General features: G+C 50.0%; 12 protein-coding genes across 12 annotated transcripts; 5 read left to right on the top strand and 7 right to left on the bottom strand.

Annotated features, from left to right (window-relative positions):
• Positions 1-68: 68 nt before the first annotated feature.
• On the bottom strand, positions 69-1,588 carry ASPVEDRAFT_36206 (aspartate/glutamate racemase family protein). Its single transcript, XM_040811158.1, has one exon. It carries the CDS (start codon positions 1,197-1,199, stop codon positions 315-317), a length of 885 nt encoding a protein of 294 aa, XP_040662583.1. The 5' UTR covers positions 1,200-1,588; the 3' UTR covers positions 69-314.
• Positions 1,352-3,157, top strand: ASPVEDRAFT_36205 (aldo/keto reductase family protein). The gene is made up of 3 exons (XM_040811157.1): positions 1,352-1,662; positions 1,729-2,292; positions 2,369-3,157. The coding sequence occupies exons 2-3, from the start codon at positions 1,758-1,760 to the stop codon at positions 2,881-2,883; spliced, it is 1,050 nt and encodes a 349-aa protein (XP_040662582.1). The 5' UTR covers positions 1,352-1,662; positions 1,729-1,757; the 3' UTR covers positions 2,884-3,157.
• Positions 3,158-3,828: 671 nt separating this feature from the next.
• Positions 3,829-5,402, top strand: ASPVEDRAFT_146243 (DMT family transporter; the record flags this gene model as incomplete). The annotated part of the gene is made up of 3 exons (XM_040808087.1): positions 3,829-4,139; positions 4,204-4,946; positions 5,106-5,402. The coding sequence occupies 3 exons, from the start codon at positions 3,829-3,831 to the stop codon at positions 5,363-5,365; spliced, it is 1,314 nt and encodes a 437-aa protein (XP_040662581.1). The 3' UTR covers positions 5,366-5,402.
• Positions 5,403-5,472: 70 nt separating this feature from the next.
• On the bottom strand, positions 5,473-7,697 carry ASPVEDRAFT_36204 (actin-related protein 2). Its single transcript, XM_040811156.1, has 7 exons — positions 7,551-7,697; positions 7,434-7,480; positions 7,213-7,356; positions 6,873-7,098; positions 6,256-6,821; positions 6,116-6,193; positions 5,473-6,054 (listed from the first exon to the last, which is right to left on the bottom strand). The coding sequence occupies exons 1-7, from the start codon at positions 7,567-7,569 to the stop codon at positions 5,968-5,970; spliced, it is 1,167 nt and encodes a 388-aa protein (XP_040662580.1). The 5' UTR covers positions 7,570-7,697; the 3' UTR covers positions 5,473-5,967.
• Positions 7,698-7,782: 85 nt separating this feature from the next.
• ASPVEDRAFT_158554 (NAD(P)-dependent oxidoreductase) lies at positions 7,783-9,477 on the top strand. Its single transcript, XM_040808562.1, has 5 exons — positions 7,783-8,060; positions 8,126-8,317; positions 8,380-8,711; positions 8,779-8,916; positions 8,979-9,477. Exons 1-5 carry the CDS (start codon positions 8,043-8,045, stop codon positions 9,235-9,237), a joined length of 939 nt encoding a protein of 312 aa, XP_040662579.1. The 5' UTR covers positions 7,783-8,042; the 3' UTR covers positions 9,238-9,477.
• Positions 9,478-9,656: 179 nt separating this feature from the next.
• On the bottom strand, positions 9,657-11,409 carry ASPVEDRAFT_120373 (bZIP transcription factor; the record flags this gene model as incomplete). The annotated part of the gene is made up of 2 exons (XM_040805792.1): positions 9,657-10,759; positions 10,848-11,409. 2 exons carry the CDS (start codon positions 11,407-11,409, stop codon positions 9,657-9,659), a joined length of 1,665 nt encoding a protein of 554 aa, XP_040662578.1.
• Positions 11,410-12,399: 990 nt separating this feature from the next.
• On the bottom strand, positions 12,400-13,622 carry ASPVEDRAFT_48917 (GTP cyclohydrolase II; the record flags this gene model as incomplete). The annotated part of the gene is made up of 2 exons (XM_040814096.1): positions 12,400-12,417; positions 12,447-13,622. 2 exons carry the CDS (start codon positions 13,620-13,622, stop codon positions 12,400-12,402), a joined length of 1,194 nt encoding a protein of 397 aa, XP_040662577.1.
• A 579-nt stretch (positions 13,623-14,201) lies between these two features.
• Positions 14,202-15,754, bottom strand: ASPVEDRAFT_48916 (SAGA-associated factor 29 family protein; the record flags this gene model as incomplete). Its single annotated transcript, XM_040814095.1, has 3 exons — positions 14,202-14,484; positions 14,547-15,051; positions 15,145-15,754. The coding sequence occupies 3 exons, from the start codon at positions 15,752-15,754 to the stop codon at positions 14,202-14,204; spliced, it is 1,398 nt and encodes a 465-aa protein (XP_040662576.1).
• A 95-nt stretch (positions 15,755-15,849) lies between these two features.
• On the top strand, positions 15,850-17,712 carry pmi1 (mannose-6-phosphate isomerase pmi1). Its single transcript, XM_040811155.1, has 5 exons — positions 15,850-16,103; positions 16,168-16,188; positions 16,250-16,341; positions 16,407-16,644; positions 16,705-17,712. The coding sequence occupies exons 1-5, from the start codon at positions 16,073-16,075 to the stop codon at positions 17,703-17,705; spliced, it is 1,383 nt and encodes a 460-aa protein (XP_040662575.1). The 5' UTR covers positions 15,850-16,072; the 3' UTR covers positions 17,706-17,712.
• A 407-nt stretch (positions 17,713-18,119) lies between these two features.
• On the top strand, positions 18,120-19,410 carry ASPVEDRAFT_48914 (putative 6-hexanolactone hydrolase; the record flags this gene model as incomplete). The annotated part of the gene is made up of 4 exons (XM_040814094.1): positions 18,120-18,325; positions 18,393-18,538; positions 18,614-19,206; positions 19,282-19,410. The coding sequence occupies 4 exons, from the start codon at positions 18,120-18,122 to the stop codon at positions 19,408-19,410; spliced, it is 1,074 nt and encodes a 357-aa protein (XP_040662574.1).
• Positions 19,411-19,450: 40 nt separating this feature from the next.
• ASPVEDRAFT_36197 (putative Coatomer subunit epsilon) lies at positions 19,451-20,951 on the bottom strand. The gene is made up of 5 exons (XM_040811154.1): positions 20,819-20,951; positions 20,361-20,742; positions 20,157-20,292; positions 19,856-20,094; positions 19,451-19,790 (listed from the first exon to the last, which is right to left on the bottom strand). Exons 1-5 carry the CDS (start codon positions 20,841-20,843, stop codon positions 19,682-19,684), a joined length of 891 nt encoding a protein of 296 aa, XP_040662573.1. The 5' UTR covers positions 20,844-20,951; the 3' UTR covers positions 19,451-19,681.
• A 923-nt stretch (positions 20,952-21,874) lies between these two features.
• Positions 21,875-25,312, bottom strand: ASPVEDRAFT_23795 (putative 1-phosphatidylinositol-4,5-bisphosphate phosphodiesterase Plc1; the record flags this gene model as incomplete). The annotated part of the gene is made up of 1 exon (XM_040809590.1): positions 21,875-25,312. One exon carries the CDS (start codon positions 25,310-25,312, stop codon positions 21,875-21,877), a length of 3,438 nt encoding a protein of 1,145 aa, XP_040662572.1.
• Positions 25,313-26,268: the final 956 nt, after the last annotated feature.

Below are 26,268 nucleotides of genomic sequence, written 5' to 3'. Positions count from 1 at the left end.
CGCAGGAGGTGAATACCGCCATTATCAACACTGAAGGATCAAACTACACGAATTTATTTACTTCAACACCAGGGTCAATAATTAATGTGTTTTCATGAATCGAGGCTCAATTATAGCTGATCTGATTTTCATAACAACTATGCAGCTGCTAGCGCTTCTCATTTGTTTCGCCCATAAAAAAAATATGCTCTCGTCAAGCCATCAATGTACTTCTTTTGATATTTCCACATTCCTTAGGTCGAGTCCGATAATCTCTCCAATATCATATCTCAAATACGTCTTAATATGAACTCGTAGATCGTTAAAGCATGACGTTAGAAACCAGCTTTGCACGCCGTCACAAGCATACCAGCACCAGAGACAACGCCGTCGACTATCTTCACACGGCTACCTTGCTTTCGACCGTATGCTTTGATGCAGCCTTCACGAACAGCTTCCTCCATACCGGCCATGCCTGCACATCCTAGGCAAATCGCACTTACAGGGCGTGGGTTTGCTTTGATCAGCCGTTCGGTGGCCTCGATAATCCTTCGTCGTACTTCTTCAGGTTGGGTGGTATGGAGCTCGACGGCCGTGAGCCCAGTTGTTTCCACACCAACAAACCGGTTAGAGGGGTTTTTATCACCGGAGTTGACGAGCATGTCCGAAACAGCATTGGTGAGTTCATTCTTCCAACTACTCCCAGTAGTGACGATACCAAATGTGTCCTTAGCTTGCGATTTTCCGAACCCTCCATCCCATGTAAGTTGAAAAGAGCTGACCAGGGAGAGCGAAGTCACGATGCTTCCTTCAAAGATGCCTGTCACGTACTTCCTTTTGATATTTGCGGTTGGCCCGAGCTCCAGCAAAGCTGCATCTTCTAACTTATCGATGGCCTCTCTGAGCATCCCAACCAGGGGGTGGGCTGAATAGCATGCGACGAGAAAAGCATCGTACTTTGCCACGAGCGGTTCCACAAATGGCCTGCAGTGAAGGGCCGATAAGACGGAGTCCTCACCCGAATTGATGCTAGGGATGCCGTGGATGACTCGACCATCGGGGAGTGTAACGGATTCGGACTGCGGAGCTGTGAAGTAGTGGAAGTGAACGTCGGTGTACCCGAGATTTTCCAGGATGGGGACCAGGGCACTTGTCATATGCGTAGAGGTGTTGGGGTTGATGACCAAGATTGAGAAACGTGGACCACTCACTGTCGCCATGGTTGATGTTGGATACGGACGCTCGTATTGCCTTCAGCCATGGACAGTTTGGTGGCGGGGTTGAGAAGCGAAGAGTAGTGATGGAGGAGCTTTGGAGTTGTGCTGGGGTTCGCGGCGTTCTCCGCTTCTCGAAGCAATTGGGCCCGCATTCTGCTAAGCACCAACTACTACTGGCGAGAGGCAATCCTTTGGTTGAATTCACTTGGTCTCATGCCTATAGGAGGCGTTATAATGGGCAGAAAGGCAATATATACTGAGTATAATCTATTGCCAACACGAGTTTAGGTGCCCAAATACGACGGGAATGACGCGAGCAGGTGTGGGGTCGTGATGCTTGATAATCAGGCTCTTCATCTTCAGCTCCCTGCCGAGTTCCGTGGATAAGTATTAATTGCTTCGCTTCAGCTGTATGTAACCAGTTGAAGGGTCCCGATAGATTTATTTGCGACTCGGCACTACCTAGGTAAGCTGTAACTGCTGGTTATGTCCCTTGCACCCCTTCTAACATAATGCACCTCTTACCCCGCAGCTATCTATATCGTATATCGTGACAGCAAAATGCCACTCATTGCTCAGAACCCAGTCCCAAGGACAATCCTTGGGCTGATGACATACGGTACGGACGAATCAGCAGGCGCTCGTATCACCTCGTTGGATGAGTTCAACAAGCACTTGGACTATATCCAGCAACAAGGCTTCAACGAAGTCGATACCGCACGTCTCTACATTGGCGGGGCACAGGAAGCTTTCACAGCGCAGGCAAAATGGAAGGAGCGAGGCTTAAAGCTGGCAACCAAGGTCTACCCGACAGCTCCTGGTCTCCATAAACCCGATGCTCTCCGCGAGAGATTCGAGACATCCCTTAAGGAGTTGGGGACAGACCAGGTTGATATCTTCTACCTGCACGCGCCGGACCGGTCTGTTCCATTTGACGAGACATTGGAAGCCGTTAACGAGCTCCATAAGGAGGGCAAGTTTGTGCAATTAGGGTTGAGTAATTTCACTGCATTTGAACTTGCAGAAGTTGTCACTCTTTGCAATGAGAGGGGCTGGGTACGACCGACCATTTTCCAGGCAATGTATAACGCAATCAGTGAGTTGGCCCTGACTTGTAGCCCTAGATCCTGGGGCAACCTGGAAGTTGATTGTACTGACCTCTGGCACTACAGCACGTTCAATTGAAACCGAGTTAATTCCTGCCTGCAAGCGCTACGGCATCGAAATAGTCATTTACAATCCCCTTGCTGGTGGAATTTTCTCTGGAAAATACAAGACGAAGGATATTCCCGCGGAGGGCCGATACAGCGACAAGTCCAAGAGTGGTGAAATGTATAGGAAACGGTATTTCCGGGATGCCACCTTCGATGCCTTGGCCGTCATCGAACCCGTAGTGCAGAAACACGGGCTTACACTGCCTGAGACTGCGCTGCGTTGGGTTCACCACCACTCCAAGCTCAACATCGACGATGGACGGGACGGAATCATCATTGGTGTGAGCAGCTTTGCCCAGCTAGAAAGCAATCTCAGAGACGTGCAAAAAGGCCCTCTTCCAGAGGAGGTCGTTGAGGCGCTAGATAATGCGTGGCTAGTCGCAAAACCGACAGCTCCAGATTATTGGCATCTGGACCTTAAGTACACATACAACACCCAGGAAGCGTTGTTCAAGCCAAAGTCCAAGGCTTAGGCGCCATGGGACATGCCAAACTTGGATGGGAGCACAAGCTTGTGCCAAATATATTTTTTATTCTAGCCCTTCCTTCGATATATTGAAAATTTATCAGCCTTGCCCAGAATTCTTACCTAATTTGAAAAAGAATAGAGCGTATCAGAATCTCCATCCAAAAATACATTGGAGATACAATCTGTGCAATGAGTTCATTCGTCGCCAGCTGTTCATACACAGCCACAAAAAATCAGGCAACTATGGCTTGGAACAAGCCGCAGTTTTGGGGCGCTTTTTTGTGATTGCTCTGCGAGGTGTCCTCTTGTCTATACAAGTGAATACGTAATAGCGACTAAAAGAATGTCTTGTCGAGCCGCAAGGGGCGAAGCGTCGCTGGAGGGCGTAACGCTCACACATCCCACGTCACGTGAAAGGGGGCTGATCCAGCGATTGACTAAGCCGAAACCGGCTTTGGCCATCCCGGAATTAGTAATAGATCGTCATCAGGCACCGTGGCAGTGGCAGCTGAGATTCAAGTGGCACCTGCAAGTCTCCAATCTCCATATTTCCGTTCCCCAGAACTTCTTGCTTCGTTGTCCACTCCTGCAACACTCCCGCAAGCTCTCCGACCGAGTTCAGCTGCAGTGCGACTACATCTGCGGATTCAATGGCGTTCTATGCTACCTAACATATCGACCATTTTCGGCTCTCTGTTAACCTGAGAGCCTTACTATACCCGGTGCATTCCGACTCCTCAATGTGATCTTGTTAAGATCAAAAAAAGAGTTCCTTACACCTTTCGCTCATTCATCTTCGCTCCCGCTTTAGAAAAAACCCCACGAAATTACACACACGGTGGCTTCAGGCAGCGAAAAGTCATTTGATGGCTACGAGGGGAGAGACTCAGAACAGGCTCCCGACTCGCGCCACTCAAACGATATGGAGATGTCCTTGGCTCGCACAAGCATGCATGGGCCCTTCGACGGCCGGTCCCGTCAACCGCTGCTAGGTGGTGAGCAGCAGGGACGAATGTCGGCCAGCAGTTTTAGGGGTGGTGATGCAGAAGGCAGGCCTATGCTTCACCATTCGAGACGGTCGACAATGCGAAGTAAAAGCCCGGAAGGCAATGCAGATGCTCTTGCGAAAAAGCAGACTCGACAAAAATATTTTATCGCGTCGGGGTTTTTACTGCTAAGTTTGGCGAGCTTCGTGGTTCAGACAGAGACAGCTGTGTACATTCAACATGATCTGGGGTGGGACAAACCGTATTGCATGCTGTAAGTGCTTGGAAAATTTATACTATCGCCAAATTAGTGATTGTGCTGATATTTCGACTGTTAGATACCTTACTCACGGTTCCTGGTCCCTGCTCTGGCCGGTGCAACTCCTGATACTTCGACTGCAGAAAAGAGGGCTTTCGTGGGAAGCTTTCTGGCGCCGCCATGTGCATCTGCTTTGGACCACGGGTCAAATGGTGGAATCCCAGGACCTGCACCTAACATCCCGCGAAACTCACCGGTCTCCAATCCCCTACCTCCTCAAGACAACAGCATTTGTGACAAGTGCACTTACAGTGGCCGGCGTTTCTTGGTATGTCGCCGTCAACCAGACTACTGCCAGCGATTTGACAGCGATTTACAACTGTTCTGCCTTCTTTGCCTACGCATTTTCGATCCCGCTTCTCAAAGAAAAGCTACGGCTAGATAAGGTGTTATCAGTGGGAGTGGCTATTGTAGGAGTACTTATTGTCGCATATGGAGACGGAGACGAAGGCGATGGAACAGGCAAAGATGAAGGAAGGCACGGTGCTACTAGACTTGTTGGAAATCTTATTATTGGTATCGGTAGCGTGCTTTATGGCCTGTACGAGGTGTTGTACAAGAGGTACGCTTGTCCTCCAGAGGGAACCAGTGCTGGCCGAAGCATGATCTTCGCCAACACTTACGGCAGCCTTATCGGGTTATTTACCGTACTTGTCCTTTGGATTCCACTGCCAATTCTCCACATTCTTGGGCTGGAGACATTCCGATGGCCGACCGGTGAGGCCGCGTGGATGCTGATAATTTCAGTTGCTGCCAATGCTAGTGAGTTTTCCCCATCTCGCACCCGAGTCCCTATACCCATCGCCGCCCGTGAAGGAAGAACCCTTCAACCCACCTCCCCCCCTCCACTATCATAGCGTAATGTCCCAGGCGCAATAAACCGAGTGCTGACCGTGCGCCCATTTTGCCCGTTTGCGATAGCTTTCTCCGGGTCCTTCCTAGTTTTGATTTCTCTTACTTCACCTGTTCTCTCATCCGTCGCGGCACTTCTCACGATTTTCCTCGTTGCAATCGTCGACTGGCTTCGAACAGGCCACCCGCTCGCCAAGTCTTCCATTGGCGGTGGTATCTTAATTATGGTAGCGTTCTTCCTCCTAAGTTGGAGTACCTATCGCGAGATGAACGAGGAACGAAAAAAGAACATCGAACAAGATGCTGTCTCATCCGACACCGATGAATAAACTAGCCCACGTGTGCGACAATTTTAGATTGGGCTGGCTGAATCTCTACAATCGTTGTATATACACATTTCTTTCTTATTTACATTGGCACGGCCATCATACATCTGGTTGGGTTTTTAATTTGTCTATACGCATACCGTATACTTCCGGGGACCATTTTCTATACGTGCATATCATGGAGTTTGGGATAGTGTCACGGATTGGTGTCTCGCGGGTATATGTACCATATATCTCTCCTCTTGATACAAAATTGAATAGCATTGATAATGAGGAACTGAAATCCATATCGCACTAGTAGCGAGCGTTGAGAGACATGTATGGAATATATTGTTCACCTCGAATCACTTCTCTATAATTGGTAGCTACACGGCAGCACTTGATATCAAGGTACAGCCGGAGAATTGCTCTGTGTATATCGACAGGAAAAGGGGGCGGAGGCGGGTTTGGTGAGATTTGGGTGAGCGTATGAATCGAGGGATGATGGAGGGAGTTTGTGCTCTCATTTTAGATACAAAAATAGGCGGCAATAAACATGATCAAATAGGAGCGCTTGAGAGGTACCGCGGTAATTGAAGTAACAGATAGCCTTGGGAAAACCCATCCTACCTTGGTCCGAGTTTGGCAAGAGCACGAGCACCTTGTTCTTGCCATTCTTGCTTGGAAACCCACATGTCTTCCTTGTCTGCGATCTGTTTTGAGGAGTTCGTAAGTACATGTGGTGGAGCTTGGGGTATTAATGGAGTGACGTACCAGGTTGGCGAGAACAGCACCTCCTAGGAAGACCATGTGTCTCCGTCGAGGTGGGTCTTCGATGCGAACCTTGAATTTCTGTTTGCGCCGGATTAGCGTGAGCTCAGTTAACGGAATGGAAGTATTGGCGTTAGACGTACGTTCAGCCTTTCCGGGTCACCCTTGAGAATCCGCGTCAACCACAATTGCTTCAATTCCTTCTCCAGTCGTGTTGGCAGACCGGGGTACATGCTGCTTCCTCCACTGAGCACGATAGCCTTGTATAAACTCGAGCGTACATCGACATCAGTTCCTTGGATCGTGTTGAAAAGCAACTCAGCAACACCGGGCTGGTCCACGTCCACCAGGTGTGGTTGGAAGAGACATTCGGGGGCTTCAAATCGTTCGCTGCCGACTCGGATAACACGACCATCAGGGAGGGTGTAAGACTCTACTAGTACAGTGGTATCTTCGGAGAGCTTTCTGTCGAGTTCTAGGTCGCAGGACACATAGGCAAGCTTTTCCTTGATCTGGCGCACCGTCTCGAAATCGGCGGTACGGTTCAGGGCGTATCCGCGGCGGAGCAGGAGAGCGATAAGGTTTCGAGTAACATCGCGACCTGCTACGTCCAGTCGGCGAATATGGTGATTTAGGACGGTGGATTCATAGACGGGGATGATATGGGTGACACCGTCACCGGAGTCTACGACAACTCCACTACTGAGACCTGAACAAAGTCAGCGGCAGGTCTATAAGCCATAATTGTCTCTGCGCTTACCCTGAGCGTATAGTGCAAGAACCGCCTGGATCGCGACATATACTCCTCCAAAGTTATACTGCTCCAACATGACCTCGGCCATCTGTTCGCGGTTCTTCAATGGGTTCATGGGCGGTTCGGTGAGTAGGATCTTGCGGCCGGTGGGATCGATCTTCATCTTATCGTAGAATGTGTAGTTCCATAGATGTTGCATGTCATCCCATCTCTTGACGATACCATTCTCCATCTATAATTATCACAATATGAATCAGCCCGAGACCGTTGGAAATCCGGGGAGCGGGGGGCGGGACTCGCGACCATGAGTGGGTATGGCGCATGAATGAACTGGGAATAGACATACGGGATAGGTAATCTGGAGCATTGATCTGGCAGCGGCGGCTTCATCTCCACACATGATATCCTTGACAACAATGTCGCCAGACTGTTCCTCCGTTCGCAAGATGGGCCGCCCCACTATCGAAGGGAACTGGTGCTCGGGGAAGTTCTGTTAGAGGAAGCATGGGAGTTAATATAAAGCTCTAAGTTATAGTAAAAAGTAAACTGGGAGTTCGGGGTGCGTACCTGTGCGGCATATCCGACCTTGAGGAAACCCGTTCCTCCGTCGAGCACTGGCGGGTTGTTAGTGACGCTACCTTGAAACAGGCATACATAGCAGCAATAACAGGGAACAAAGCTTACCAATGGGCATGTCCGCCATGATGAAAGTAGAAGAGTGCTAGCTCAAAAAAAGCTCAATCAATTCCTGTGTGAAAAACAAAAGAGAATCATGTATATGGGGTCCAGCCGTGGGGAGAGCTGGTGATTATGAGGGGAAGCGAGCAGGAGTAAGTTGGCGGTGCCCGTGGTTGCGTTGCTGACTGACGACGTTTTATGCCTTACCGCCTGAGGCACACAACCTCCAAGGGAGCCCGAATTCATTTATCTACAGCTCTTGTTCGAATAATCAAATACGTTAGATAATCTAATCCGCTTTTTAAGTCGACCTCGCTCGCTGTTATGAAGACCCTGTCCTGTATTTTTGGTTCTCGACCGAGACCGGAGACCGCCTTATCAATATCCATAACGAGTCGGAGACCATCTAAGTAGCGAGGATACTCCAACAACACCCGACCTCCCTCTCAATTGACAGAGAGCCAGCTGTAGCCAACAATTTAATTTGAATTGAACACAATGAATCGAGTTGGTTGGGTGAGTCTCGCCGAATTATTCTGGAACAAAAGCTCAAACAACCAATGCTAAGGCCCGATAAACAGTATGGCTTGGGCTCTATGGGCCTTGCAATGGCCACCAATCTCCAGAAGCATCTGGCAACCAAGAGTACTCTGAACAGTCTCCTCTACTCCAATCGAACCATGTCTCGTGGTGATCCCCTCAGAGCAATTGGCGCCACCCCCGAGACAAACTTCTCGAAGCTTGTCGCGCAGTGTGGTATCATTTTCACGATGGTAATTACCCTCCTCCTACCCAGATGCCCATTGCTGCCGGTTAGATATACTGACATCTAAAGATATCCAATGACGCTGTCCTGCAAAACCTCGTCTCGAGTGTCACTGAATCAAACCAGTCGCTAAAAGACAAGATCTTTGTCGACTGCTCAACCGTCCACCCCGAGACGGTGGGACTAACAGTCGCGAAACTGAAAGAGAAGCAAGCCGATTTCCTAGCCGCGCCAGTATTCGGCGGCAATCCAATTGCTGTCGATGGCAAGCTCGTATTTGCCATTGGCGGACCAAAACGTGCATCGGATCTTGTCAAGCCCCTGATCCAGGACGTCATGGGTCGCAAGGTGATCGATTGCGGGGAGGACGCGACAAAGTCTTCTATGTTGAAGATTGCTGGGTGAGTCTTCCCATGTACTGGGAGCTGAATTGGACCGCTAATGTCACTCCCCATTTCCCTTGAATAGTAATATTATAACTGTCAACCTAATGGAAGCCGTCGGCGAAGCCCAAGTCTTCGCTGAGCGCACAGGTCTTGGAACAGGTGCAATGGAGGAGCTAATCGGGGAAGCCTTCGGGCCTGTTGCTGGGGGTTATTCGAAGCGGTATTTATGCCTCCTAGTAAATCCTGCATATGAGAGATATGCCTATGTCTGACACTCCGCAGTTTAACAACCGGTGCGTACGCACCATCTCTTGACTCTCGTCCTGGATTCGGTGTCTCCTTAGCAATCAAGGATGCAAAGCATGCATTTACCGTTGCGAAGGAGAATAATGTCGAACTCCCGGCATTGCAGGTAGCTACTGACAACATGGTGGCTGCTCGGGAGTATGGTGGTGAATGTTTAGACAGTAGTTCCATGTATGGAGTCTTGCGACAGAAGGCGGGTATGGAGTTCTGGAATGAGAAGAGTCGAAAGGGTTAAGCAACTTTTAGATGAAGACGGAAAGTTTTGCATATATTCGATCTAATTAGGACATGTATGTGATAACTATGTGTAATGTTTACATATTATGTATAATTTTGAAGAACAAAAGCCAAGTCAGCAGGACCATAGAATGTGATATGAGTAAGAAACGTCCTCTAGAGCTGATTGTCGAAAGTAACTTTTATTAATTTGCTCCATTGATAGTATCCAGTACCATTTATAAGCCATGCGGGAGAAAAATACAGTGTTCGAACGCCGTTAACGGAATACCCGACCTATTTCCTTTGCTCAATATATGCAAATTCAACTAGTATAGTTGGAGTCTTGTTCAGAGAGTCGATCGAGGGATAATGGGGTAATAAAAACGAGCCAAAATTCTCCGTAAAGTGTAAATACAGGTAGAAACAAGAGCCAAATCATGGTACGGGCCTGATCTTTGTAGTTTCGACCAACTGTGGGAATTCCTCGGCAAATGCTGGGCCTAGAGTCCAGTTATTTATATCGGAGAAATGTCTCTCGAAAACGGGATTGATGATCAATTCGTCAGTGTCGCCAGCTGAGAGAAGACAGTCCGTGGCCTCATAAGGCCAATTGACGGAGAGTGAGTCCGTAAATGGGATAAACCAGTTCTCGAAGGGATACTCATGGTAAGACATAACAAGACGATCTCGCATCCGCGGCCAGGGAAGATAGTCAATCCATGCCGGATGTGGTGTGAGAAGTTGCGAGGGCCGTGGAGTTAGCCAGTCAGGCAAACGGTGGTAATTCTCGGCTGTCGGGTATATTTGCCACCGCATCAAGAGAAACATACCATAAAGCACGGCGAGCTGATCAGGAAGTGAGGATATATCTGGGAATGTGCGCAGGATGTCGGTGAACACTTTGGAGAGAGGATGAGAATAAACACTCCTCTCTGGATTAAGCAACGAGGAGACACTCGGATATGCTGGCCCAACCAGCTTCTGCTTCGGTACTCCTTTCGCAGCCTCCCGTTGTCGGTTATGAAGGAAGTCGAGTAGAATTGCGTCTAGAGTGCACGTCGGAGCAATGTTTCGAACAGGGGTCATATAAGCTGGCAGCGTTTGGTCTGTCATGGTACCAAGAGGCGGGAGGGTATTATAAGTCGATGGGATGCCTGCTTGTGACCTGCTAACCTCTGGTGGACGACGAAAACCTTCCATCTTGGGCACTTGCTGCGAGGGATCGAGCAAGAAATTGAAGCCCATTCTCTCATCGCCGCCAAAATCCAGTCCATGAATTAAGTTGTGCCGTTGATAATCGAATGCGAGTCGCAAAGACGGATTATTTCCCGTGGCACTATCGCGGCGCGAGCCTAATGTCGGTGCTGAGTGGGTAGACGATGGAGTGTCCACGCTTGCAACGGATTCCGTATATGCACGGTCAACTGTCGCGGACCTGTGAGGATTTGACGGCAAAACATGGTTATCCAAAGAAGGCGATGCCGGGTGTATAATAGGAGCTGTCGGCCTGGCTGTTGCAGGTGTTGACGCTGGAAGATCTAGTATGCGATGTTAGTAAACCTACACATATAGTCCCCAAGTATTTCTTGTAAGTAACGCCAGATGCCAAGGTAAAGTAAATCTCACTTAATGGGTCCTGCTTTCCGAGCAGTGGTTGAATGGTATCCACAATCGCCCTCAGTCCTTGCCGGAGCTCCTTATTCTCAGCCAAGATAGCTTCATTTTGCTTCAGTGCAGCCTGGAGATCCAGGAAGGGCTTTTGCGAGGAGAGCTCGCGAACCTGTTGTTCCAGACTATCAATATGTGTTTTCGTCCTTTCACGAATTGCCCGTTGAGCTTGGCGATCGTTGGCTCGCTTCTTCGCGAGCTGATCGGGGGTGAGGTTGGCGACGCCGCGTGCGGAAGCACTATTCAGCTTGCGTTTTCGGCCCGCAGCGGTCGTTGCAGGACTAGGGCTATTGTTGGATTTATTATCAGCGGGGTTGGATCCTAGCGCATGCGCATCGGCTGAAGTGGATGCCACATCAACAGGTGTTGGCGAGTCCTCCAGCTTCACGCTTTCTGAGTCATTTGGAGCTGTCGCATTTGCGATCGGAGGACGTTGGAGGGCGGGCAACGCGGAAGAGGACGAGACTTCGACCGCCGACGAGGACGCCACATCGGAAAGGGAGGGCAGGCGTGTGGCCATTGCCTACTCGCGGCAATTGTTGGGTCGTAATGGCCATTCAATTTCGAAGCACGAGGGTGGAGGTTCTTCTGGCAGGTGGACGCGGACAGTCCACGGGCGGGATCTCGTTGATCAGCGCAGGAGGATTTGAGGCATTTGGGAAACTTGGTATCGATTTCTTTCAGGTATGAATAAGCGAGAATCGATGGCCAGCAATCACTGGAAAGAAAGAGCTGAAAGAGTAGGAGGATAGCGTAAAGATGGGGGGAGTATGGGCTGATGAGAATGGAAGGATGACGAATTGACGATACGGTTAAGGTCGAGGTCGAGGGGGCCGTTTTCTAGTTCCTTTCCGGACTCGGGTGGCTCAAGCTCAGACCTGGCTACCTATGCGGTGCCCAATGCAACCGACTCGGGTCGCCCGATATTGGATCAGGATTGCATGCGTGGAGAGATATTGCCTCGAATTGAACATATCGGTGGCGGAAACTCTTGTCTTATGCCTTTCTTGCCAGAGCTGTGCTGCTCACTAGAATCCAGGACCGAACAACCCGCCTCGGAATCTTATTCCGGCGTCGAGAATACCGACTCCGTAATTTAACAAGATAACTAAAATTAGAGGACCCCCCAAATGTAGCAGATTGTTTTATGTTAGCCCAATAACTATGAGCCCAAAGATTGTGGGAATCAAAGCCTATACAATGGCCATTGCCATGGCGAAATCCGTGAAGCAATGCTGGTATTCCAAGTCATACCAAAGAAACCAAAACTAAAAACCGCAAGAAAGAAATGAGAATTGAACAATTGGACATGCGTCGCTATTTCATATACAAGGTGAATCGTCTCCATCGTATCCTTATGCTTGAGTTGTCGCGTGTGCTCCCTCTCGAAGGTCGAAGAGAGAGGGAATACACGGTCTAAAATTCTAATCACTGAATCATATGCCCCATCTTCGAAATCTGCTCCAGTATGGCGGTTAGTTTAATTTCAATTCGTGCATCGGGGTAAAAATTACGACTCGGCGTCAAACTTGCCTTCGTTTGTAAATAGCCTTCGACTTCAGAGCTCTTAATGCCCATCTTTCCTCCAGTCTGCCACGCCAGTGGAACCATTGGCACACGGTCCTTCACTATCACCTCGCGGCCTGGCCCTTCAATTGCTCTGACTTTGTCCGGGTTGTTTGTGAGTAGTCGGATTCCATGCGGATTCGAATCGACACCCAGACCTAGATCAGCGAGCATCGCTGTAGCCAGTCCGTAGCTCCGGGCATCGGCCGGATGACGCAGAAGAAGGTTCGCCTCGACTGTATCTGACCCCAAATCTTGCAAGTTGTAGGCTTTCAATTTCTCCCCTAGCCCAATCCCCCGGCCTTCTTGACGAAGGTAAATTATGACGCCCCCTGAAACATTGGAGGGTACAGACCGGGATTGCTGGGATGCAATCTCATTGAGGGTCTCCATTGGCAACGACATCAATCTAGCTGCCTCGTCAAGTTGTTCTCCGCAATCACAGCGAGCAGACCAAGCCGTTTCCCCGGTGTAGCACTCTGAATGAATGCGTACTAACGGAGCTTCACTCAATTGCTCGTGCATTAGATCTGCATCATGTACGGCACCAACGTCGGCCTCATCACCTGGTTCACCAGAGGTTCCTTCCTTGGCCGCATCATGCCAACTGCTCACGCGACCAGGATGCAGTTTACCCACATAAGCTCCACGAATCATCCGATCCATTTCCGTCTCGCCAGGTCTCACTTTGTCCAGACTTCGACTTCGAATAGTATTTCCAAATACAATGGCAAGATGTTCCTTGCTGTCTAGATCGTTATGATACAAATGTAAGAACATTTCAGCACCGGTTGTTGTCGGAATACGCGCGCGGACGATGCACTCGACATCGGGTAGGCGGGGAAGGAGCTTCGGGGGTCTGGCATGAGAGACTGTCTGCGGAATAGCTTCTTGAAGCAATCGTTCCTTGTTCAGTGTGCCACCAGGAGTAGCCGGTGGTGTGAAGGAAGGGGAAAGGAGGGAGGCAGGTACTGCAGGTGTCATGTCGCCAGGTGTGGTGCCGATAGTACCGGAGTCGTTCATCATATTGCGTTGTATAAAGTCATCTGAGTGACCGTCCAGAGACGACGCCTGCCCTGAAGTGAGAGATATTTGTTCAATCGGCTGTGTGGGAGCGGCAGCCTTTGCGCCGAACGTGGGCGAGGCGTGGGATGGTAAATTCGCCATCGCAATGTGAGGAAATGGGGTGATATACAATAGATTTCCAATCAAAATACCGATCAGTGGGATCTCAGGCTCAATTCTAAGGAACAAATTATGTCAGAAATTGAAGTATGAACACCAGAAAGAGAAAGCCTGCGCTATCAGCTTTCATTCACTGATCATGACGCTTCATTTACTGCCAGGCCGTCTTCGGACCGCATGTGGATTTCCAGTTGGAGCCTCGGGAGCAGCGGCGGATTTGGCGGGGGATGCGCTGAGTCATCGCTCGAGTCTCGATGACAACAGCTTAAGTAAATCCACAGTCAGCCAAGAAAAAGCATCTAGCATCTTCCATATTTGGGGGATACACACCGAGTTTTTTTCGAACCACGCCGGTGTGTAAGCCCCCCCATATTGCGGGAGTACAGAGCAAAGTACTAGTAAACAACTTATATTTCGCCATAATAGGAAATTGTATTAATCCATACGCTGCAAACGCCTGCCAGGCCAAACCAACTAAGCAGATCAAGTAAATATGCAAAAATAAAATGAACTTCGAAAGGATATCGTTTATAGAGCTTCCTAGGCGGCCCAGTCTGCGTCTTACTTCCCTGTTATATCGAGGACAAACCGTCGGTCCACCTCCATCTCCTTATCATCCTCTTCGCCTTCGAACTTGAGGCGATAAGTGTCCTTTTTAGAGCCCATGACCTCTGCACGGTAGAAGGTCGTTGTATCAGGGTATCGTGCAAGAACTTGCTTTCCTACAGAGAATGATGGTAAGGCCGACCCCATTCGAGGAATTGGGATTAAAGACACAGCCGTGGTCTTGTAGACAGCCCCTTGTTCACCGTTTTCGTTCGGCTCCGGGTCCTGGACATCGTATCTTGATGATACATGCATCGGTCAATCTTGCACAGAAAATAAGGACTGAAAGGCTCGACCAACCTTTTCTTGTTTCCCTCACCTGTAATCCCTTTAATAATGCACTGAATTCCCTCACCTTCCACACCCTGCTTATTCTTGTTGTGTTTGAAGACAACTTCGGCACCCACAGCTAGCTGTCCGTTGCGCTCTGCAGGTGTAGCTTTGGCGCTTTCGGATCCTTCTTCTATCTTGACCTGCACACTATCGCGGACTTGCGTGCTGGACACGCTGGTGCTGCGCTGGGTGCCGTTCTTGGAGCGACTACCTTTGTCAGAGACGCCTGACGGACCTGGTGAATCAGTAGCCGACCCGTCCACATCGTTCCGCTTCTTCCGTGACTTGGATAAAGAAGCAGCACGGCTCAGGGGAGCCTCTGCCTCCGACGCCTGCCGGAGCGCAGTGAGAAGACCCAAATTCTTGATCACGTCGCTTGGTTCATCTTGAAGAATAGCCCTCTCGTCTTCGCATAGCTTGAGCATTTGACGGTAAAGATCATCGAGTTGATTATGCTCACTGAGGGTGGGTTCTGCGAGTAGGTATTAGTTAACTGTCCGTAAACTCATTATAGAGGGCACTGTGAGTCTTGCGCGGAGCTACACAAAGAAGGGATACCACTTACTTCCACCTTCTCTGCCAAATTTCTCATTCAAAGCCCCTATCTGTTCTGCCAAGTCTTTCTGCTTATCATTCTTCTCCTTTGCCTTGCGTAGATCCTGGAGGATCCTATTCCACATATCAGTCTCCTCGTTCACGGCAAGGCCGTTGTCCCTGGGCACGGGAGGGCCCCGGGGACGATTCCGAGACATTTTCTTGGTATGAGGTTTGGGCACTGGAACGACCACCTTCGGCCAATGGCCTTGATTACGGTCCTCGGCAGCCGTTGAGGCCCCCCCTGGAGAGTGCTGCTTCTCAATCTCGAGAGCGGCCCATTCAAAGGCGGAAATGAGCTCTCGGTTGGTGGCACTCCGCGTACCACGAGCAGCGCCGTGCCTTAAGCTGTGTGGACGTACAACGAGTTTACCCCGGGAGGATTCAGGGTGCGGAGGGCCTTCGGTTTGCGCCTGACGGGAAACCGGACTCAGTGACGGAGGCTGTAACAGCGATTGTGACTGGGATGCTGGGCGGCGGCTCTTGGCTCGAGCGTCGTTCTGCCGGAGATTCGGGGCCGGGGCAGAGCTCGGGGCTCCGTCAGTGTCGCCGGAGGGCTTGCGGTGATTGGCAGATCCCATCGGAACTAGACAGATTGGTCACGGGACTATCACGGGCTTTGGAATGACGGATGCGGTCAGCCGAATCAGGCAAGTCTCATTGGTTTTCCTGAAGTTTAAGATCGAGGGGTCGGTAGAAAAGAAAGATCATACAAAAAACCAGGCCATAACTGTGTGTGAAAAGAAACAGAGAAGTTTTTGAGAAAGGAAAAGCCATTTTGAGCAGCAGCGACACAGCAGCCAGGAATTCACTCAATAGGTCACCATTAGATGACCCGCTATTGAGCTCACTCCAGTTCTCTGTGTTCAACTGAAAACTAGCTCTTGGTCTTCGCCGAAATGCAGGTACCGCTTCGACGCCTCCAATGCGGTTTGTGCTTCTCTAACGTCCCGGTGTCCCTCTCACTTCTTGACTAATTCATTGTGTTGAACAGGAGTAAATAGCTACGACTGGGGTAGGCACCTTCCCGATTGACTGGCGATATACTTTGTTCACATTAAACTAAACCTTCACAGGCAAGGTTGGTCTCGAGTCCGCGGCTGCTAAATATGCGGCCGCCACTGCAGCCTCTGATTTTTCTGTTGAATCAGAGAAGCCTTATGCTGAAGTGAGTCTTTCGAGAGTGCACTGAGTTCATTATAACTTGGTGGACACGAAACTGATCCAAGATAGCTATGGATGGGGACCCATCCGTCTCTTCCGTCGAAAGACCTCGAAACGCAGCGTACCCTGCTCGACCTAGTCCAGGATAATGTGGCTTTGATTTCACCCGAAGTTAGTGACCGATATGGCGGCAAGCTTCCCTTCCTCCTTAAGGTGCTGTCGATCCGAAAAGCTCTCAGCATCCAAGCCCATCCGAACAAGAAGCTTGCTGAAAAACTCCACGCGCGGGATCCCCGAAACTACCCAGGTAGGAAGATAGTTCTTGGTATTTCATCCCAGTTTATTGACATTCTTGCTCCGCCTGTAGATGACAACCACAAGCCGGAGATGACCATCGCAATCACACCCTTCGAAGGCCTCTGTGGCTTCCGGCCGCTAGCTGAGATTGCCCATTTCCTTAGAGCTGTTGCACCCCTCCGTGGTCTCGTCGGACAGACCGCAGCCGATTTTGAGAATGTGGTCAGGGGATTCGAGGACTCGGATGACCTAGAACAGACAAGGAAAAACAAAAGCGCCTTGCGAACGCTTTTTACTGCGTTAATGAACTCGCCTCCTGAGCAAATTGAAGCGGCCGCGCAAGAACTTGTCACATCTGCTCAGAATTCTCCAGAGACCTTTGCGTCTCTTGTCAATGCCCCGGACACAAATCCCACCAACCCTGTCGAATTGGCATCTGTTGTCGTCCGCCTGAACGAACAGTTCCCCAACGACATTGGTCTCTTTGTCTTCTTTTTCCTCAATTTCGTCCGTCTGAACCCTGGGGAGGCGATGTTCCTCAAGGCGGATGACATCCACGCCTATATCTCTGGAGACATCGTTGAGTGCATGGCTTCATCCGATAACGTTGTGCGGGCGGGCTTCACACCCAAGTTCAAGGATGTGGATACTCTCACCGACATGCTAACCTACTCATACGCACCCATTGAGGAACAGAAGCTGGGGCCCACGGATTACCCGTATGTCGTGCTGAATGCTCCGGCTTACTCGAGCGCCTCAGAATCTCTTCTTTATGACCCGCCGATCGAAGAGTTTAGCGTTGTCAAGACGGACCTCCGTCGCACACGTGCAAAGGCAACATTTGATTCATTGAACGGCCCGAGTATCTTAATATGCACCGGGGGCGAAGGTAAGATTACGGTAGGCCACAAGACGGAAGAAGTCAAGGAGGGATACGTGTTCTTCGTTGGCGCAAATGCAGAATGCATTATCGAGAACACCGGGACTGGACCTGACGAGGAGAATGTTTTTACTACATTCAAAGCTTTTTGTGATCTGACAGGGAAGGAGGGTATGGTCAATGGACACTAGAGGGGACTACAAATAAAAATCATGAATATAATCCAAAACAGATTTTGTTTACTCTTATGGGGCCTTCTGCGAAATGTTTATGTCGGTGCAAAGTGGTTGTCTTCTTGCATTGCCGGCTCCACCAACGCCGAACCACAGCCGAGGTACTCCTTGCTGAAGGAGCGAACCATAGCTCCACCAAGCCATAACCCCTCCTCGGACCTCGAGCCCCATCTAGCGTCATTTTTTGCGTTTAAAGAGTGCGGGGAAATCGGGGGATGTTTTTTGAGGCCATCTGCGGAGCTGACTCGAGTTGATTTCCTCTGTTCCTGGTCTGATCCAAGGCCCTGCATGGAAACTGTAGTTCCCGCGCCTTCAACTACCTTTCACAGAACTTCTCCCATTTTATATTTAAACCCATAACCCTACCTTTCAATGGCATCTGCTCTAACTGGGGAACCCCTCTCCCTGTGGGAAAAAGCCGATCGCTTTGCGGGCAACCTTTCAGTGCTTGGGGCTGTTCTATATAGCGTCATCACTGGCGCTTTCCGGGGTAAAAGCGGAACAAAACATTTTAATCAGCATGTTATGCATTCTGCAATTCGCAAGGCCGTCCGCAGGCTGTCGTCGCGGCAACTCCAGTTCGTTTATATTTTAGCTATTTCCGGGTTTGATGAATAGCTGATTGCTAATCAATACGTGCTTCAGATCCCAGAACGCCTCGGCCATTCAAGGATATGAGACTTACACGAAACAGCACAACATTACACCGGAAATCGTAGGCCTCAACCACGGTGCGTCAGGTCTTTGGATTGGCAATAAGAGCGCCAAAAATGTTGTCATATACTACCACGGTTAGTGGAGACTGCCCTCCCAACAAAAGTCTTAGCAGGCAACAAGTAGCCCCGAACTAAATAGTGAGTACAAAGGCGGCGGTTTTGTCCTGCCCCCAGCTCCAGGACACTTCACTTTCCTCAGCAGCTTGATCGAGGAGCTCAACAAGAACGGGCACGATGTCGCCATCTTCTTCCTCGCCTACACCCTTTCGCCGCCGGCTGAATACCCAACGCAGCTCCGCCAATCCGTCGAAGCCCTCCGGTACATTCTTACTGAAGGTGGCCGTGACCCGTCCAACGTGATTGTTGGCGGCGACTCCGCAGGTGGGAACCTGGCCCTTTCTGTTCTCTTGCACCTTACGCACCCTCATCCGGAAATTGATACCCTGCCACTGAAGGATGGAGCCGAACTTGCAGGTGTATTCGGCTTTGCGCCGTGGGTGAGTTTTGCTCTGGATGGGAAGTCTGTCACCGAAAATCAGTATAAGGATGTTATTCCTTCTGAAGGGTTGAAGACCTGGCAAACCGAGTATCTGGGGAAGAGAGCGGAATCGGATGCTTGGAGTGAGCCGGCAAAGGCACCGACTGAATGGTGGGCTGGCGTGAAAGCGAAGAGCGTGCTGATTCTCGTGGGAGGAGACGAGATTCTATTCTCTGCGATTGATGATTTTGCGAAAAGGTTCAAGGTATGTTGTAATGATCCTACCTATACCCTGCTGGAGAGGTTCTGCATTATACTAATGCTAACGGTACGGTTCAAGACTGTCGTTCCGCAAACTACCTATGTGGTTGGGTATGAGGATACACATGTATCCTCTGTTTACAGTGGTACTGGGATGGGAGGGCAGCAGGCTCGTGGGCTGAGAAATTGGCTGGGGGCCCGTCTATGAACCTTAGGGTAACAATACCAGGGTCAAATCATATTTTTTTGCTCGTGTTTGCTTATATATGAGCCTCACTCATTTAACCGCCAATTATAATACGCTATAGCAGTTGGTGTTCGCATAATATCATACTCTTAGTAATTTTGGAACTTGACCAAACAGAGAACCGGAAGGAAAAGAAATTGTTTGTGTAGCCTATATTGGGAGAGAATATAGAACCGGATAGCTCGCCGTCATATCAATTCATAAATTAAAGACACAAGACTAAACAGATTATCTATGAAGAGACCTTTGCAGAGTATTTAGCAGCAGCAGCGTCGAAAAATTCACTCTTTTCTTGAATATCGGCTAGTAGAGCGTGCGACGGCTCGGTCTCTCGAAGGCGCCTGTGCAAGATTTTCGTCAGTAAAATCACCCCATAAAATTCTCCGAGAGGGTAGGGATAGCATACTCTTCTAAGTCTTGCGAGGGCTTCCCGGCCAACACATTCAGTACAATCGAATTCGCAATCAGCCCAGTGTCGTTCGGGTATCTCTCGAGAGCGGCAGAAATCGCGGCTTCAGCCTCCGGTAGTCGGCCGAGGTGGATCTCTGCAACGGCCTGTCCCACGATCGAAAGCGGCGCTGAAGTGCTGTCGGCGGAGGCGAGTTCTTCGTAAACATAGAATGCGGACTGGTATTTCTCGCCGCCCTACAAATAGAGGCCGTCAGTAAAGTCTTGATCGTAGCATAGGATTGTCCTAAAAAACGCACAACTCTCATCCCAACCCACGACTCAGCAAGATTAACCAGTAGAGAGTCCTGCGCCCAGCGCTTCGCAGCCTGGACCTCTTTCAGTGCAAGGTCGGATCGGTTCTGCTGGAGATGAATCTGAACAATCAATGTCACACTGCCCAGAATAGCAAACAACGATTAGCTTATTCCCGAAAGACCCGGCCATTCAAAAGAAACACTCACGCCTCCAAGCTACCTTGATGCTTTGACAGCAAGTTCAACGCCTCCTCACTCTTCCCCGCGGCCTGCAACACCGTCCCACCAAGAGCTTGCACGGTAGCATTATCCGGGTAATTTTCCGCCAGATCCTGGGCTAGTTGCAGCGCAGCATCTGCGTTTCCAGATTGATATTGCGCGAGGGCCTTGACGGCGCCTAGATCGGGAGTTTGGTCGGCTTCGCCCTCGATGTCTGCGAGAACGTCGGCTGTGTTCCCCTGGGCGATTTGGGCGCGGAGCTGGAGAATGCGTGCTGGAAGGGCGTTTTCGGGCGAGAAAGAGGACGTGTCGAAGTCTATGACGGCTTGGTATTGGCCTTGGTGGAAGGCATTGTGAATGTTGATGAGTTCTGTGAGAGGGGCGGTTAGATTTGAAATAGTGGATAGATTGTTGTTAGGGACGGAATTAAGAGCACTGTTGCGTACCTCCTTCTGCTGAGAATGGATCCATTGTGAGTTTGAGAGAGGAGGTTATTGAGTGTTGTTTTCTCGATAAAGTGACGGAGCTCTTGTTCAGTTGCGGAGTGGAAAGTAGTCAAGTTGGCTTCCGTGGATAAAGGGGCAAGTGGGCCGAGGGGGAAACTCTCCCGAGCTGACCATGGACTCTGTATCTCATTGAGCTTCGAGGTTCCCTACGAGAAACATTTACGAGTAAGTGCCTAAATAGATGAATTGCAATCACAAATGTCTTGGTTCAAAGAAGCGCCCCAGACGCATCTTCTATCAGTCGATTTAAGTAATAGATAGCTGAGTGCCGTCCAGGACACGTATAAACTAATCAATAGCCCCCTAAAACGAAGATATCTTTCTCTCCAGGAGATCACGCTTTCTTCGATCAGGCCCCAGAAAATGACATATTGCCCACAATTTAAATCCGACAATGCAAATGCTTCCGTGTGAGCAAAATCCTAATGCTAGCCATCTCCCAGAGGAATGACACCCTGGCCGCATACAATGAGTCCGGCTCGTAATGCCAATGCTAAATAACAAAAGAAAAGGAATACAGTGACTCTCACATAGCGATGCAGTGCAAAAAAATAATACAGGTAAAGGTAGGAATATGGGTATCGCTCAGCAAAGATAAGGCAGTGGTAGTGCAACAAGTGAAAATGTCCATCAGAAATGCGCCCTTGGCTCGCGTTCTCAGCGCGCGAAGCAACAATGTACCCTGTTAAAAGCAGAATGTTTGACTCCCAAAGCGAAAGATGGAAGGAGGAGGCCAATAGATATAGCCACGCCTTTCCTTGAAAGCCCCCCTATGGTATTGAATTCGCCCAACTCCAGAATGACAAACTCCAGGACAGATAAAACAAGGAAAATGGGAAACGACAGGCGAAAATTAAACAAATGGTAAATGGAAATGTGGGATGACGACACATTGAGGCAGATGGTAGGATTTCGCGATATGATGATACAAGCGAGAGGAATGATATGAATTCGTTGAAACCGGGATGATTTGTGCCGACCAGAAGAATGAGCCTTTTATGATGCGGTTGATGTAGTGGAAATGGTTGGTGTCAAAGCTGGAGAGATCTCTTTGCCCTCTTGAGGAGTCTCAGTTCCCCTGTCTGACTGGTCATTCTTCTCCCTCTCGGTGGACGAGGTACGCTTGAAAACCGTTTGGCCAATCTGACGCAGGATGCCTAATCTCTCAGCTCTGAGTTCATCGGCATTAAGGCGACGAACAGGAATCGGCTCCTCTTTCGATATCTTGCAGAACAATGTTGAGAAAATATACTGGTCACCGCTCCCATCATACAATGGTAGATACCGGTAACCTTGAGAGAGGCTGGTCAATTTAGCAGTGAATGTAGCCAGTTGAACACTGCCATTGTTGCCAGTGCTTCGGCCATCCATTGAGCTCCAAACAGTCCACCGGACAAACACCAGGTCCGGATATTTGGTTTCCAGCGACAAGCGGAAACTTTCGTTGAAGTTCGGGCTATATCCGTTCCTTTGCTCAATGCGCGTGCGTCGACGATGAGGACAGCCAATGCCGGACATGCCGTTCCGGGCAGAGGCGTTCATGCCACCTTCGCCAAACACAAAGCTTTGACCACGGTCATCCGCACTGAACATCTCAATCTCAACATATGGGTTGATGTTTCCATCCACAGGCATGTTTCGGGGTCGGGGAAGCTGCTGGGCGGAAATCACATTGACCGAAAATCGAACGAGCTTTCGTTCGGTGATCCTTGTATCTTGCTCTGGCGAAATGACACGGAGGGATTTCGGTTTGAGCACGTAGCCAGTGCGATCGCTTCCCGCGGCAAACATAGCCTGGTTCATCTGCATACCAACATCATAAGTCTGCCAGTTCAGTGCAGCCATTTGGACACCACGTCGCCAGAATTTCAGAGGATCGAAATTGGATGATCGGAGGCGAAATCCGGAGGGATACACTCTTGTAAGGTATTTCAAGTTGTGTTTCTCGAAAAGAGCTTTGTTGTTCTGTTCTCGGCAGACACTTTCGAAAGAACGCTCCGCGAACGAATACACGTGGTTGTACGTTTGGCTCTCGGTGGAGTGGAAGCTATGCCACTTATAGCCGCGTGTGTAAATACCTAAGTCCGATAGCGGCTTGGTGATTTTGCTCTTTTGGCGCCTTTTCCTTTCTTTCCGCGCAGAGACAAGAGCCCCGTCACTGTCCTCCGTCGCACTGCTGAGGCTGGTAGTAGTAAGAGACCTACGCTCGGGAACCAAAAATGAGCCGGGACCAGGACCGTCGGAAACCACTGTTGGAGGACTTGACAGTGAGGGAAGAGACGGAATGAGAGAGTTATCCTGCATCGAAGGGCGTATAAAGGGGGAACTTGCGCTGCGTTTACGACCGTGCGAAATACCAGGGGTCGGCATGTCTTGCCGAGTAGTCTCTTGAGGCTCATCGCACGTCTTAACCTTTATGAGAATGCGATGTTTGAGCTCTTCTGGTGACGGAAGGATAACTGAGTTTGCAAGGAGAGGCTCCAAGATCAGCTGGTCTCCAAAAGTGTCCTTCATGATTTTCACCATGGCAAGCTGCTGCTCAGGATTGCAGTGCACTTCCAAAGATATTATGAGGGGAAATTCACTGGAAAAAAATGCGTAGCGATTGATAACGGTGATGCAGTCCGCAAATAGAACGCTAGTCGTCATGGTCCTCCCATGAGATACAATGGGCCGACCATCCGCACCGTCCCAACAATCAATTTCAATACAGCGACATCCCTGTGTAAGAGCACTAATGTATGCTTCGGTGCTGGAGGAACCAGCAACTTGCCGGCCCAGTAGGTATGTGTTGTGCGAGCTCGACACAAAATATTCGTTCAACGGCCGGTCGAATTTCGACTGCGGGGAACGAGAGGCATATACCCCGTTACGGGGAGACGCAAGAAATGATGAGAACGCATCGATACTCAAGAGGCGTGGCTGATCTTCGACGGATGCCTCGACGGCACCTTGGGTACGAGGCTTGGACTTGCGGACAAGTTTTTCAAAAACCGATATCCAGTAAGTACGATCGGAGTCCACGTCCTCTTTTTGCACATCGCGAAGGAAAGTCAAAAATTCCTCGGAGGTCAACCCGTCACGATGATCGACAGCATTGTTTTTGAAGACCTCCCGGACATCCCTTCGCTCTCTGAGGCGTGTGACGAAGTCTTTAAATTCAGAGAAGTTGATTTTCCCTTTATTACCAGTATCCGCCTTCAAAAAATGAGCGCGCAACATGTTTTGGGAGCAGTTGATGTGTAAACTTTGACAAACGCTTTCGACCGCTGCAAAATCCAGAGCCTCGGCGTCTCCCGGCTTCATTCCGCTCGGAAACAACCTCGTCATTTCGCGCTGCCAGTGGGCTTTTAGAACCGGTTCGTTCTGAGTCGAAGCAGCCAAACCGGCCATTAAACCTATTCTGTATCGCGAGATGTACTCCAAAGTCGTGGTCCAAAGCTCCAGGAGGCGGTCGTTCGGCGCAATAAGGTGAATCGTTTTGACTGGTCGACCCTTGGATCGCTCGGCATCAGCAATGACAATTGTAAACCATCGATTCTCCGCTTCTTGGGAAACCTGGTGTTCCTCTCGATAGTTGCGCGCATCGGCACCAACACGAATTTCCTTGACATCGTCGATATAGAATCGTTTGGCTGGGTTTGAGGGATCCCAATAGACCTTCCCAGCATCAAGGTTGAGCAGAAAGCGAACCTGCTTCCTCCTCTTCCTGGTTACCTTGGTCAGAATGGTCCCGCGCTGGATGGCCGAGTCAATCGTAGGCGCAACGACACCTGTATTGCGAGTAACAGCTGCGACATTGTCTTTTGGCAGGCTAGATGGTTCTGAGCCACACCAGGCGCCCAAAGAATCGAGAGCGTCGTTGCTGTCTTCCTCGTAACTAGATTCAAGGGCACTCTCACGCCCATTCTGAGTTCCAGTTTTACTGTCACTACGCCTGCGCATGATAACGGGCCCAGAGCTGCGGTCACGCTTGTCATTTTGGGTGGTTGAGGTTCGTCGAGTCAATTTGTTCGCTGCGCCTCTAGATATTCTGCGCATCAGGCCCGGGCCTTTGTTAGGGTTCGGAATAATGGTGTCTGCCGGAGACGAGGCACTGATGGTTGCAGGGACAGCCATGACGCTCTCCCCAAGCTCCAGGGACGGTGAAGATGTAGGGGGGAGTGGTATATTCCGACCCCGAAGCGAGTCGGCAGCAGATAGGAAGGGGGTGCCCGAAGGGCTGGAATCATTTGACGGGTTGGAGGAAGGTTGTAGAGAATTCGGAGTGGAAGAGTATGCGGAAGTGTATGTAGGTACTGGAACAGGAGGAGCGGGTGATGGAGAGGTTAAGCCGTGTTGTAGCTTGGGCCTGGGGCGTGAAGCCGCAAGTTTTAAACTTGCTGGCGTGTCGCCATGTACGGCCGAGGGTGATGAGGTAGTTGCATAAGTCATTGCGGCTACTGACTAGGGGAAATCCTTAGCTGCAAGCGTAAGATTCGGGCCCTGTCGTGGGTCGAGCTAGAATTTGGAGTCACCTGGACTCTTGTAAGAACGAATAAACAGTTAGGTTGGATCCGAGTGGCCGTGTTGGGGCAGGACGAGAGCTGATATGCAATACGGGCCGAAACAGTGAACGTATTTGGCTGGAATGATGCAAAAGCCACGTCCTTAGCGGTATTGCTCCGTTTTTGATATCTGCATCTTGGCCTGCCTTGAACGCAATGCGGAGAGCCCTGCCTGAGAGCACTCGCAAGAGAACGGGATCCAAGTTCCTGATAACAACCGACACGAGAGCCTGTATTTTGTGTAACAATGGCTCGAGCTGAACACCGTGTCGTTCGTTTTCTCTATCACTTCACTCAATGACAGGCCCCGGTTAGTTCTGCAGAACGGGATTTGGGCACGAAAGCTCTGCAGATCCTGGACTGGTCTTCTTTATTCGCTCCTTCACGTTCTCTTCGTTTGAGCCTGACTGTCGTTCACCCTTCTCGGCGGGGCTGATCCTTCTAAGACGCGGGGAAAGCTGCTACTCTGCAAGTATGGGAGACGTGCGGAGAGCGGCCAATTGCTGAGTGTGCTGACAAAGGAGTGAAGCAACCCACCGGGGGAAGAAATTAAAAAAAAAGAGGGATAGAAAAACAAGGAAATTAATATAAATGGAAAATAATATGCAAGTCAAATGGTTTCCGCCCTGCGCATGTGCTTGAATGTAGCAGAGCCCCTCCGCAACTATCTCCACGACAACAGCGATTGGAGTAGAAGATTGGACTCCAATGGTATGCGCAATGGAACGAGAATAGAAGCGGGACGACCAAGGATGGGCTCAGGCAATGGGGGGATAGGCAGTGCCGATGATGCAGGATTGCCTGCCAGCGCAGTGATGCAGGTGGTCTAAAGCGGAAGGCAGC

This window comes from Aspergillus versicolor (assembly GCF_001890125.1).
Source record: "Aspergillus versicolor CBS 583.65 unplaced genomic scaffold ASPVEscaffold_1, whole genome shotgun sequence".
NCBI classification, from domain to species: domain Eukaryota; kingdom Fungi; phylum Ascomycota; class Eurotiomycetes; order Eurotiales; family Aspergillaceae; genus Aspergillus; species Aspergillus versicolor.
This window is presented reverse-complemented; position numbering and strand designations above follow the sequence as displayed.

Bases quoted from the DNA above. Each gene is read 5' to 3' on its own strand.
- ASPVEDRAFT_36206 (XM_040811158.1), bottom strand. From the start codon at position 1,199: ATGGCGACAGTGAGTGGTCCACGTTTCTCAATCTTGGTCATCAACCCC.
- ASPVEDRAFT_36205 (XM_040811157.1), top strand. From the start codon at position 1,758: ATGCCACTCATTGCTCAGAACCCAGTCCCAAGGACAATCCTTGGGCTG. The intron at 2,293-2,368 runs GTGAGTTGGCCC...CTGGCACTACAG, and splicing joins GGCAATGTATAACGCAATCA to CACGTTCAATTGAAACCGAG.
- ASPVEDRAFT_36204 (XM_040811156.1), bottom strand. The intron at 7,099-7,212 runs GTATGTCTATTC...TGATAATTATAG, and splicing joins TGCTCCAGATTACCTATCCC to ATGGAGAATGGTATCGTCAA. The intron at 6,822-6,872 runs GTAAGCGCAGAG...GACTTTGTTCAG, and splicing joins TCTTGCACTATACGCTCAGG to GTCTCAGTAGTGGAGTTGTC.
- ASPVEDRAFT_158554 (XM_040808562.1), top strand. The intron at 8,318-8,379 runs GTAATTACCCTC...TGACATCTAAAG, and splicing joins GTGGTATCATTTTCACGATG to ATATCCAATGACGCTGTCCT. The intron at 8,917-8,978 runs GTATTTATGCCT...GACACTCCGCAG, and splicing joins GCTGGGGGTTATTCGAAGCG to TTTAACAACCGGTGCGTACG.
- pmi1 (XM_040811155.1), top strand. From the start codon at position 16,073: ATGCAGGTACCGCTTCGACGCCTCCAATGCG. The intron at 16,342-16,406 runs GTGAGTCTTTCG...GATCCAAGATAG, and splicing joins CAGAGAAGCCTTATGCTGAA to CTATGGATGGGGACCCATCC. The intron at 16,645-16,704 runs GTAGGAAGATAG...CTCCGCCTGTAG, and splicing joins GGATCCCCGAAACTACCCAG to ATGACAACCACAAGCCGGAG.
- ASPVEDRAFT_36197 (XM_040811154.1), bottom strand. From the start codon at position 20,843: ATGGATCCATTCTCAGCAGAAGGAG. The intron at 20,743-20,818 runs GTACGCAACAGT...CCCCTCTCACAG, and splicing joins TCCATTCTCAGCAGAAGGAG to AACTCATCAACATTCACAAT. The intron at 20,095-20,156 runs GTGCGTTTTTTA...CTCTATTTGTAG, and splicing joins CGTGGGTTGGGATGAGAGTT to GGCGGCGAGAAATACCAGTC.